This window comes from Pan paniscus, chromosome 1 (assembly GCF_029289425.2).
Source record: "Pan paniscus chromosome 1, NHGRI_mPanPan1-v2.0_pri, whole genome shotgun sequence".
Classification (NCBI taxonomy): Eukaryota; Metazoa; Chordata; class Mammalia; order Primates; family Hominidae; genus Pan; species Pan paniscus.
Window position 1 is genome coordinate 214739474 of NC_073249.2, and position 12055 is coordinate 214751528.

General features: G+C 47.6%; 1 protein-coding gene across 2 annotated transcripts; it reads left to right on the plus strand.

Moving 5' to 3' along the window:
• The first annotated feature begins 5460 nt into the window (after positions 1–5460).
• On the plus strand, positions 5461–8240 carry LOC117976383 (PRAME family member 1). 2 transcript variants are annotated; one of them, XM_034941166.3, is made up of 3 exons: positions 5461–5747; positions 6159–6737; positions 7682–8240. In XM_034941166.3, exons 1-3 carry the CDS (start codon positions 5461–5463, stop codon positions 8238–8240), a joined length of 1425 nt encoding a protein of 474 aa, XP_034797057.3. The 2 variants fall into 2 exon arrangements, with proteins under 2 accessions (XP_034797057.3, XP_034797085.2); XM_034941194.2 differs by lacking the exons at positions 5461–5747; positions 6159–6737 and adding an exon at positions 7083–7213.
• Positions 8241–12055: the final 3815 nt, after the last annotated feature.

Sequence of the window (12055 nt, forward strand, 5' to 3'; positions counted from 1 at the left end):
GCATAGATCCTTCAGGGTCTAAGGTTCAACTTTACTCTTATCCTCAAATGAGGGCTTTTACCCAGGGATCTCTTGTCCGCAGATCCCACGTCTTCTTGCTGGACTCCCAGAGGAAGTTGTCCTACCAGGGACATGGGATGTTATACTTTTCTCTTCCATGGAACCATCTCTGTCAGGTAGAGTTGTGCCTTTCTAGGTGGCCGCACACACACACACACACACACACACACACTTACCATGTGGCCATTGCAGTGATGCCCACTGGGCTTGGGGTTCTTCCATAGCACCCAGCTGAAAAAAGCCTCACCTAAGGCTAAGAAGAGACCTGGCTTGGACAAAAAAATACTTACTGCATTCCAGGTGCATCCTTTTCAGCTCTAAGGCTGGACCAGGGGAACCTGGGAAGGGATGGCCCCTGTGCTGGGACCTGTCGAAGGCTCTGTCATCATCCTGGCAGCCTTGGAAGACCAGAGGGGTCAGGTCTTCCTCTGCAAGCCAGGCAGTGTCACCACCCAGAAGTCCAGGGTGCCTCTTTAGGTCCAGAACAGCAGCTGTGGAGTTTCCTGCTTTGTGCCTTGCCATGTTCACCAACATCACTCAATATAAATTGGGGAAAATTTGTTAATTACTGCTGGGTCTCTCTGCATTGTGGCCATGTTCCGAAGTCCAGGAGAGATGGGCTGATGGCCTTGGGATGCATAAAGTGACGCCGGCCCCATCAGCTCAGGCTGGGGGAGAAAACAGAGGCTCAGGAATATTCTAGAGAGCCTAAGCAAGGGCCTCACAGGAGCTTTGGAATCCCAGTGTGGATTCTGGGAGTGGAGAATAGGTCAGGTCATTTCCTGAGATGTGTTTCGAAGGTTGCTCTGAGCTTGGCAGCAGATGAGCACCTCGAGAAGAACTGGCGACAGAACATGGTAGAAAAGACCCCAAGTGCAGGATTCTCACTGGGGTCCTGGGGGTGCTACTGCACCCCTTGAAATGGGCAGGAAGAGGGAGTCAGTCAGCCAGTTCTTTCCAATATTTAGCTTATTGAACACCTTGGGGGTTCCACTGAGCCCCTCACCTGAGGGGTTTGCCAATCATTTGCTGCCAGAACATGGGCAGGTTTTTCTCTGGCCAAATCTCAGGTTTATCAGGTTACAAATGGGGAAAATAGCAACGTGCCTTAGATTCTCCATGAAGAAGAGCTGAGGTCCGAGATGATCGGTACCAGCCGTCTGTTGTGCCTCGTGGATGCTCAGTGAACACAGATTCTCACAACCATTATTGATGCTGAGCTCACCCTCAGCCTCAGGTTTACAAAGTGGGGCATGGGAAGTAGAAGCCTCACTGGGCTCAGGTGATCCTCCCACCTCAACTTCTTGGGCAGCTTGGCCTACAGGTGCACACTGCCTCCCCCCAGCTAATATCTTGTATTTGTATTAGAGACAGGGTTTCATCACATTGCCCATATTCCTCACAAACTCCTGAGCTCTAGCACTCTGCCTTTCTTGGCTTCCCAAAGGGCTGGGATTAGAGGCCTGAGGTCTTTCTTTCTTTTCCTTCCTTCTTTTCTTTTCTTTTCTTTTCTTTTCTTTTCTTTTCTCTTTCTTTCTTTCTTTCTTTCTTTCTTTCTTTCTTTCTTTCTTTCTTTCTTTCTTTCTCTTTGTTTCTTTCCTTCCTTCCTTCCTTCCTTCCTTCCTTCCTTCTTGCTTGCTTGCTTGCTTGCTTTTTCTTTTGTTCCTTTTTGACAGTGTCATGCCGTCACCCAGGATGGAAGGCAGTGGCGCCATCTCAGCTCACTGCAACTTCGCATCCTGGGTTTAAGCAATTCTCCTGCCTCAGCCTTCTGAGTAGCTGGGAGTGCAGACATCTGCCACTATGCTTGGCTAATTTTTTGTATTTTTAGTAGAGACGGAGTTTCACCATATTAGCCAGAATGGTATTGATATACTGACCTCGTGATAAGCCCACCTTGGCCTCTCAAAGTGCTGATGTTACAGGCATGAGCCACTGTGCCTGGGTCTGAGCTTTCTTTGTAGGCCTAATGGTGATGCTCTGATAAGAATCTCTATGTTCAATATTAGTGACAGGAAAGGACTCTAAGAAGGAGGAAACATGAATTATCAAATTAGAATAGGAAGGGAGTGGGTGAGATTAAGATTTGGATGAAGGGTCCTGGAAAATGACTGGGGCCAATGCTTGCTGGGAAATGTTCCACTGTGGGAAGATCCCAGAGTCTAAAGGAAAGGTTTCCAGATGATAGAACAATGACGGACATATGGACCCTCGTTCATTTCTCTCTCACATCCTGTAGAGCCCACAGTTTCTACCTGGGTGGCTTCCAGCTTGGGAGAGCCACCCTTCCCAGATCTAGCCACAGTCTTCTCTCTGGCCTCTGCTCCAGCTCACATTCTCAGATTCCATCTTTGCAAACTGGTTTTCTGAGAGGAGCCCATCTTTTTTGTGGGTAAACACCCTTTACCTTCTAGTAGGGCCAAGACTATACCTGCCCCCTGTGTTTTCAAAGTGAATGTTATGGTTTAAGTCTGCCCTATCTCTTTTGATGATTCTCCTTTTAATTTCTGAACTCAATCTAGGGTGGGTGAGATGGCTGATGCATGTTATCCCAGCATTTTGGGAGGCCGAGGTGAGGAGATCACTTGAGGTCAGGAGTTTGAGACCAGCCGGGCCAACATGGTGAAACCCCATCTCGACTAAAATACAAAAATTAGTAGGGCTTGTTGGAGTGCACCCGTAATTCCCAGCTACTTGGGAGGCAGAAGTGAGAGAATTGCTTGAACCCAGAAGGTTGAGGCTGCAGTGAGCTGAAATCGTGCCACTGTACTCCAGCCTGAGTGACAGATGTAGGCCCAGTCTGAAAATCAAACAATCAATAAATAAACTCAATCTTGACAAAAAACTTTGAGTCCTGACATCTAGATGCCCACAAGATAACCGCCATGTTTTACATTGTCTTGTTTCCTTTGCAGGTTCCCATTAGAACAACTAGTCTCACTCCGCTCAGTCCCCACCTCACTTGGTCACTTTGTCCTGATTTCCTTCAGTGAAGCCTTGACTTAGTCTTGAGATAGATCACACCCTCAGGGGTTCCTTTCTTCTACCTGAATGTGCATATGATCTGCTATGTTAGATAGCATAAAACCGAGGTGACCATTCGATATACACAGCTTTTTATTCTGTTTTCTTGGGAATGACATCACTATCTTCTTCAGGCTGTTGTAGCTCTGAAACATTTTGACAATTTTGATGTGGCCAAACATCCTCCAATAAGGACACCTTAAGGTTTTTTTTTTTTTGGTCTAATATCAGGAACAGATTAATCCCTTCCCTGTATCACTATGAAAGTCGTGTATTAGCCAAACTTCATCAGTATTTGGGGAATAAATGAATGAATGAGTTTTGGACTTTCACCCTATTATTTATTCTTTTACTTCCATAAATGTGTATCTAATTCAATCAATTAGTCAGAAGAAAGCTGAAAACTCAATCAGGATTAACTGGGTGTGACTACAGGATCTAATCAGGTATCACATTCTGATTAGAAGCTGGTGATTGAGAAGGGAAGGGTGGGGTTAGAAAGGTCTATAAAAGCTCCTGAGGGTACCCAGAAGAGACCCACAGCACTCATACCTGAAGCTACTGGTTGGTTCCCTGAGAGGTCCCAGAAATCTGCAAAGTGAGTCCAGCGCTGGTAAGTCACCACCTGCTTAGGGTCATGCCCATCTGATCAGCAGCCAGCCAGTCAGGGACGGTGACACACATCCCAAAGTGGCACACGATATTTTTCTGTCTGTTTCATGAGATGAACAGATTTAGGCTTTCATTTTTCCTCTAAATGTAGTTTTGTCTTCATCCATCAAATTGTGATTTGTGCTTGGTTTTTGTCATTTTAAAATTCTTATCGAAGCAGGTTTTTAAAAAATATATTAAAAATTTACAGTGAGATGAAGTTTTATTTCTTGACATTTGAAGTTATTTGTTTTTTGTGCCCTTCAATTACAGTTCATAGACTTGGTGTTATTGTGATTCTCCAAGTATGCTTTCATTTTCATAAAATCCTTAAAGGTATCCCACACAGCAATCTCAAGAGTGCAGTTTTGCTCAGATCGTGGGATTTATCTTTGCCCCTAGGATCCGTCCAAAAGTGAGTAATTGTGAGTATGTGGAAGTGATGTGTATAGGAACCTTCATCTTAGAGTTACAGTGCTCTAGAATAGCATGGTAGCACTTTCACAGTTTCTGGTTAATTTTTTTTTTTTTTTTTAGAGATGGAGTTTCCCTATTGTTGCCCAGGCTGCAGTGCCATGGTGTGATTTGGCTCACTGAAATTTCTGCCTCCTAGTTACATGCGATTCTCCTGCTTCAGCCTCCTGAGTAGCTTGGATTCAGGCACTCACCACCATGCCCAGCTAATTTTTGTATTTTTAGTAGACACGGGGTTTTGCCATGTTGGCCATGCTGGCCTCAAACTCCTGACCTCAGGAGATCTGCCCACCTCAGACTCCCAAAGTGCTGGGATTACAGGAGTGAGCCAGCATGCCCAGCTACAGTTAGCATTTCTATACATACCTTCCAAATGCTGTGGAATACCATCACACCACTTTTACAGTTCCAGTGAATTTTGTTTTTTTCTGCGATGTACTCTGAGTGTGTCACCCAGACTGGAGTGCAGGGCCCTGAGCTGGGCTCCCTGGAAACTCTGCCTCTGGGCTTTAAGTAATTCTCCTTTCTCTGCCTCCAGAGTAGCTAGGATTACAGTCATGCATGACCACACCTGGCTAATATTTAAATTAATTAATTTATCAATTTGTTTATTTTTGAGTCAGAGTCCAACTCTGTCACCCAGGCTGGAGAGCAGTGGTGTGATCTCGGCTCACTGCAACCTCTGCCTTCTGGAGTCAAATGATTCTTAATTTTTTTGTATTTAGTAGAGACATGGTTTCATTATGTAGGCCCAGGCTATTCTCGAATTCCGGACCTCAAGTGATCTGCCTGCCTTGGTGTCCGGCAGTGTTGGGATTACAGACATGAGCCACAGCACCTGGTCCATTTCTGGTAGAAAATTTTCAAAACAAAAAATAATGGCATCGATTTTAGGGAGTCCCTTTAGTGTTCCCCCAGCATGTTCATGGTGTGAACTGAGAATGAAGGCTGTCTGGGCCCACAGGACACTCTCATTCTCATTGCTTTAGGGTGGTAAGTGACAAGAAATTTTTCCTCAAAGAGGTAGAGCTTGGCTTTCAGGATCCTCAGTGGCACTGTCCGGTGGTTCTGGGATTCAGTGGAGCAATGGATGAAAATTAATAAGTCAGTGGTCTCCATGACCCCTCCCTCCTTGGTGTTTGTAAGACATTCTTCCTGGTACCAGTAGAAGCAGATGATTGTGTTTGCCCTGAGAGTGACACATTTTCCCTGGATTTGTCCTCTAGAGATTTTCCTTGCAGATCTATCAGGATGAGCATCCAGGCCCCACCCAGACTCCTGGAGCTGGCAGGGCAGAGCCTGCTGAGAGACCAGGCCTTGTCCATCTCTGCCATGGAGGAGCTGCCCAGGGTGCTCTATCTCCCACTCTTCATGGAGGCCTTCAGCAGGAGACACTTCCAGACTCTGACGGTGATGGTGCAGGCCTGGCCCTTCACCTGCCTCCCTCTGGGATCACTGATGAAGACGCTTCATTTGGAGACCTTCAAAGCATTGCTGGAAGGGCTTCATATGCTGCTTACACAGAAGGATCGCCCCAGGTGAGGTGACCCAGGAGGGCTGGTAGATAGGGCTCAGGTGTCCAGGGAAAGAACAGCAGGGTCAGGCAGAGAAGTAGCCCAAGTGTGGCCCAGAGTCTTCTGATGGTGTTGGCGAGGAAGCTCAGGGAGGCTTTGGCCATTGTCCAGATCCTCAGAAAAAGGACTGCTCACCATACAGGGTCCACTGTGGGAACAGAAACCTGCCTTTACTCAGTGGAAGGTAAAGGGAATAGAAGTGGGGAATCAAAAGTCAGAATCAAAAGGGAATCAAAAGGGAACAGGGATTGAGAAAAGACAAAGAGAACAGGGAGCACTGAGGACAGGAGCAGCTGATTTATGGGATGAGAATGAAAGCAAAGGTCAGGGATGAGTCCTTCTAAATTCTGAGCCTCTCCCTTATTTTACCCACAGGAGGTGGAAACTTCAAGTGCTGGATTTGCGGGATGTTGATGAGAATTTCTGGGCCATATGGCCTGGAGTCTGGGCCCTGTCCTCCTCCCCAGAGACCATGAGTAAGGGGCAGACAGCAGAGGACTGTCCAAGGATGGGAGAGCACCAGCCCTTAAAGGTGTTCATAGACATCTGCCTCAAGGAAATACCCCAGGATGAATGCCTGAGATACCTCTTTCAGTGGGTTTACCAAAGGAGAGGTTTAGTACACCTGTGCTGTAGTAAGCTGGTCAATTATCTAACACCAATTAAATATCTCAGAAAGTCATTGAAAATAATATACCTGAATAGTATTCAAGAGCAGGAAATTCGCAACATGTCCTGGCCACGTCTGATAAGAAAGCTTCGTTGTTACCTGAAGGAGATGAAGACTCTTGGCAAACTCGTTTACTCCAGGTGCCATCATTACACGTCAGATAATGAACTCGAAGGACGGTTAGTCGCCAAATTCAGCTCTGTGTTCCTCAGGCTGGAACACCTCCAGTTGCTTAAAATAAAATTGATCACCTTCTTCAGTGGGCACCTGGAACAGCTGATCAGGTGAGAAAGGATCATGCACTTTGTATGCAGACCACAGCATAGCCTTGTTCTGTTACAGCAAACATTAGAAGGCGTATACTGTGTGCCAGCCAGTGGCAACGTCACAGTGAAGGGGACATCAGAATGTCAACACATTGTCCCATTCAGTGTTCCATGTCCTGGAGTGGCTATCACAGGATCGCTCCAATAAGGGGAGAGGGGTCACCTGGGGTAGAAGCTAGAGAGGGACATCATGTACAAGCTAGTTAGTGGGGGTTTCAGCTCTATTGGGGGTGCACGTGTGAATTTCCTGTTACAAAGTGTGTTTCAAGTTGATATGATGTCAAAGAGATAATAGAGGAGGGTATGAAAGGAGGGAAAGCGCATCAAACCTGTCCATTTCACAATAGAAGGTCTGTCCTCACCAGCTTAGTGATCACGAATGATCCTGTCTCTAATTCCCTGTCTGTAAAAGGTTGTTTTGAACTCCAGGAAAGGTAATTGACATGGGAAATGCGTGCTTCCGGGATGGAGCTGAGGGAGTAGGCGTGAGAGTGGTAAAAAGTGACAGTTGGTTTGCAGATGCAGGCATGTCAGGGAGCCCCTGCCGACATGTAGCCCTAGCTGATGTCCCTAGACCTTGCTCAGTTGAGTTCTTTGTGCACATCTCCCACCGGGTACCTGTGGCCCAGAGATGAAGTTTTCTGCTAAAAGATGAAAAAAAAAAGGCTTTAGAGATTTTATGGCCTTGAACCAATCACACAAGCAATGGTGAAAGGGCTGAGGCTAAAATGGGACAGCCACTGAATGAGCAGGGTCCTCATCATGCAGCAACTTGCATGAGGACCATCATCAGATGGTGGCAACAAACTTGTGTTTGTTTGACGCAGGCATTTTCCTAGATGAAGGCACTACCTTCATCTAACTGGTATCACTGCCCAGAACTAACTTCTTGATCTCCACAGGTGCCTCCAGAACCCCTTGGAGAACTTGGAATTAACTTATGGCTACCTATTGGAAGAAGACATGAAGTGTCTCTCCCAGTACGCAAGCCTCGGTTACCTAAAGCATCTGAATCTCAGCTACGTGCTGCTGTTCCGCATCAGTCTTGAACCCCTCGGAGCTCTGCTAGAGAAAATTGCTGCCTCTCTCAAAACCCTCATCTTGGAGGGCTGTCAGATCCACTACTCCCAACTCAGTGCCATCCTGCCTGGCCTGAGCCACTGCTCCCAGCTCACCACCTTCTACTTTGGCAGAAATTGTATGTCTATGGGCGCCCTGAAGGACCTGCTGCGCCACACCAGTGGGCTGAGCAAGTTAAGCCTGGAGACGTATCCTGCCCCTGAGGAGAGTTTGAATTCCTTGGTTCGTGTCAATTGGGAGATCTTCACCCCACTTCGGGCTGAGCTGATGTGTACACCGAGGGAAGTCAGGCAGCCCAAGAGGATCTTCATTGGCCCCACCCCCTGCCCTTCCTGTGGCTCATCACCGTCTGAGGAACTGGAGCTCCATCTTTGCTGCTAGGGAAGGCGTGCCTAGCGGGGTAGAGAAATCCAAAGTTCTCTTCCAGGCACTTGGACACTAAAATCTACTATGTAGGTGCAAGTTATTTTTCTCTTTTCTTATTTCCTTTTTTACTAGTTCCAAAATTTTTATTAAAGACAATTTGAGACAGGGTTTCGCTGTGTTGCTCCAGCTGGTCTCAAACTGCTGGGCTTATGGGATCCTCCTGCCTCAGCTTCCTAAAGTGCTGGGATTACTGGCATGAGTGGCTGTGTCCAGGCCACATGCAACTTAAAGGAAGCACAGGCAAGTGCTCAGTGTGAGGGAAAAAACATAACAGCAGGGGGCAAGGCTGGAGGAAAATGTTGAGGTGACATCAATGAGAACTTCAGGGACCCGTGTCCTAGAGTCGGAAAGAGAAGCTAAAGTTCTTCAGTGATGAGAATGTTATCCCTGCAAGGGTGGTTACCAAGGAATATCAGCAATAAAGAGCACCTGAATGAAAACTTTTAACCTGTTGTGCAATTTATCCATCAGAAATCTCTAGTTATCGAGTTACGGATGGAAAAATAACGAAATACTAATTTGTCTGTGATTGAGTTTCAGTTGTAGAACATCAAAACAACCAAATAAAATTAGATCATTTTGAGTATTTCCCACCCATTCTTGTTCTTTGTTTTGTTTTGGAGACAAAATCTCAGTTTGTCATTTAGGCTGGAGTGCGATGGTGCAATCTGGGCTCACCGCAATCCTGTCCTTCAGGGCTCAAGTGATTCTCGTGCCTCAACCACTCAAATGGCTGGGACTGCAGGCATATTCCACCAAGCCTGGGTGATTTTTGTATTTTTAATAAAGATGGGATTTTTCCATGTTGATCAGCCTGGTCTCAAGATCCTGTCTTCGAGTGATCCACCAACCTTGGCCTCCCAAAGTGCTGGGAAAACAGGTGTGCAGATGATCTCCACCCATTCTTTACTTCTCTTCAGTCATCAGTTTTTTTCTTCCTTTTTTTGCCTGCAGGGAGCAGCTCGGTCTGGTACAAAGGGACGGGCAGAGAGGGGCCCCAAGGAGAAGATAGGAATGGGGTGGTGCCCCGCTCGCACAAGAAGTGTGGATGCCAGGCCCAGAAAACAGAGCTGGGGCCATCCATCAGGGGGCCAGGGTGAGAAGCACAAGTGGCACCTGCTTCAAGGTCCTGTCGAGCTATCTGGCCACTGTGCCCATCCTGTTAACAGTGTCAAGCTCCCGGGTCTTGAAGGGAGGTTCCATGCGGATCCACCCCAGGCTGTTTTTCCAATATCTGCCCCCTGTAGGGGAGACCATGGAGTCTGATTGCTGGGCCTGGGAACCAGGAACCACTCCTGGGCCCCCCCCCCCTTGGCAGGGTCATGAGCCAGGCCTGTGCTCCATGTCCCTGAGGCAGCCAGCTGTGCCACCCACACCCTCTCATGGCAAAATGGAACCTGGACCCAGGTCTGGAGTCTCCACCACAGCCTCTACCTCACTGCCCACTGCCTGCTGTTAGCCTGCAAGCTCCTTGATGAGAGTACAGTTGGGGCTTGTTAAACCACACCCAGGAGCATTGGGTTTGTTTGTGCGGGGTTGGCCAGAGCTGCTGTGAACCTGCATCTCACCTGTCCTCTCTGTGGGGAAACACAGAGAGAGGGCACAGCCAAGGCTGCGTACACTTTGGAGCTGATGGGAGCCTAGGACAAGAGGGAGTCCTGGTCCTCCCGAGTTGGCAGGGCAGTAGCTCCAAAGGTGCAACTGAATCTGCCCAGGTCGCAGTTACCAACTGAGGTCCCCCAGTGCTCTTGAGGGCCCAGGAGATCCCCCCTTCTCCTTCAGCTTCAGGGTGTCTGTTCCCACTGCCTGGTCTCTCATGGCACCTGCTCTAATTTTGGGGTGTGGTTGTGGTCGAGCCCGGATGCTGTCACAGCCTAGGTGGGTCTGTGAACATTTTGGTCAGTGCAAATACAGCATCCCATGGCTGCCTTGAACCCACTGGACTTTGGGCCCTGATGAGTATAGAAGGGGGGCTGAGGGGGGATTGCAGACAGATCAGCCCTGGTCTTTGGATGCTCCTTGGTACGAGTGACTTGGGCAACATGGTTGGTGGTGGGAGGGAGGCAGAATCCTGGACAGGAAGGTGAGAGTCACTGGTGAGGCTTCACCTTCTGACCAAGGAGGGCCTGAAGCCCGTAGGCTAGGCCACCAGTCCTACGGACCAGAATGGGAACATATGTTGCCTTTTCTGTGCCTGCTCATGGCCACCTATGACCCAATGAGCACATACTTTTCTCCAGTCTGATGCTGAAAAAACCCCAGACTCAGGGAGAACATCAGGAAGACCAGTGGCAGAGAGGAACTACCCACTACTGGGATGATTTTCCTGCAGAGACAAGCAACCCACTCTGGGTCTTTTTCTCTGCTGAGAGCTGTAGAGATGATGAGATGACTTTCCTGCAGAGAGCAGCAACCCACTCCAGGGCCTCCTCTCTACTGAGAGCAGTGGTGATGATGGAATAACCTGCCAGGAGAGAGGGGTCACCCACTCCAGCACCTCCTGTCTGCTCAGAGCTGAACACTCATCAGGACACCCTGGCTGCAGAAAGAAGTTACCCACTGTGGGTCTCTGAGCTGTTCTATTGCTCAGTAAAGCTCCTCTTTATCTCACTCACCCTCCACTTGTCTGCATAATTCATTCTTCCTGGTCACCGAACAAGAACTTGGGACCCGCCTAATGGTGGGACTAAAAGAGCAATAACACAAACAAAGCTGAAACACAGCCCTTGCTCACCAAGTTGTAGGTGAAGAGAAAAAGAGAAGAGCTACTAATCTTCCAGGAGCCCAGACATGGGAGCTTCCTGAGCCAGGGCTGTTACTCCTTTCTGGGGGTTCTGCAGTTTCTGGCATTTCCAAGCTTTCAGTGTTGGTGTCACTGTGTATTCCAGTGACAACCATGGAAGCTGCTTGTGCTGTTCCTGGTTCATTTGCAGCCTTAAAGAAATCTGGCACCCGTGCTGGCACCTGGAGCTGCCTGCCCCACTGCTGCAGCAGCAGCCAGTGACTGTCCAAAGTGGCCAGACCCCCTGCTCACTCACACACCCCTCACTGCTCTACCCCTGACCCGCCCTTAATAGGCATGTGCTCCAGGCCTAAAACATGAGTCAAGCATAGTCTACCAGGCTGCACGGGCAGAACGAACCCAGTGAACCCCATCAAAACTCTGGCAAAGCTGCCCCCAGCCACAGAGGTTTCTGGCCAGAAAAGTCACATTCCAAGGATTCCAGAAGAGAAAATTACTTAAACACAAAGAAAGACAATAAGAAAAGGATGGAAGAGAGAAGTCTCTAAACAACCAAAAAAACAAGAAATGAAATGGGAGTACTAAGCCTTTATCAATAAAAACAATGAATATAATTTATCTCACTTCTGCAAGTGAAAGGCATAGGGTCTTTGAATGAGTAAAAAAATAAGACCCTACTATATGCTGTTTTCCAGAAACTCACTTCACCTATAAGGATACATGTAGATGGAAAGTGAAGGGGTAGAATAAAGTATTCCATGCAACTGGAAACCAAAAAACAGCAAGAGCATCTGTACTTATGTCAGGTAAAATAGATGCCAAATCTCAGAACGAACTCAGGTAAAACAGAATACAAATCTAAGCTTGTAAAATAATGGACTACACTTACACAAACTCTGCCTAGAAAGAACATACATCAAAATAATAGAAGCCAAAAATGACAAATCCATATGCAACATCATATTGAATGAAGAAATGTTGAAAGTATTCCCACTAAGAACCAGAAGAAGACAAAAATGCTCACTTT

What these genes read in the sequence shown, in the direction of transcription:
- LOC117976383 (XM_034941166.3), top strand. Translation starts at nt 5,461, where the DNA reads ATGAGCATCCAGGCCCCACCCAGACTCCTGGAGCTGGCAGGGCAGAGC. An exon ending in ACACAGAAGGATCGCCCCAG is followed by an intron (nt 5,748 to 6,158) that starts GTGAGGTGACCC and finishes TTTTACCCACAG; the next exon opens with GAGGTGGAAACTTCAAGTGC. An exon ending in CACCTGGAACAGCTGATCAG is followed by an intron (nt 6,738 to 7,681) that starts GTGAGAAAGGAT and finishes TGATCTCCACAG; the next exon opens with GTGCCTCCAGAACCCCTTGG.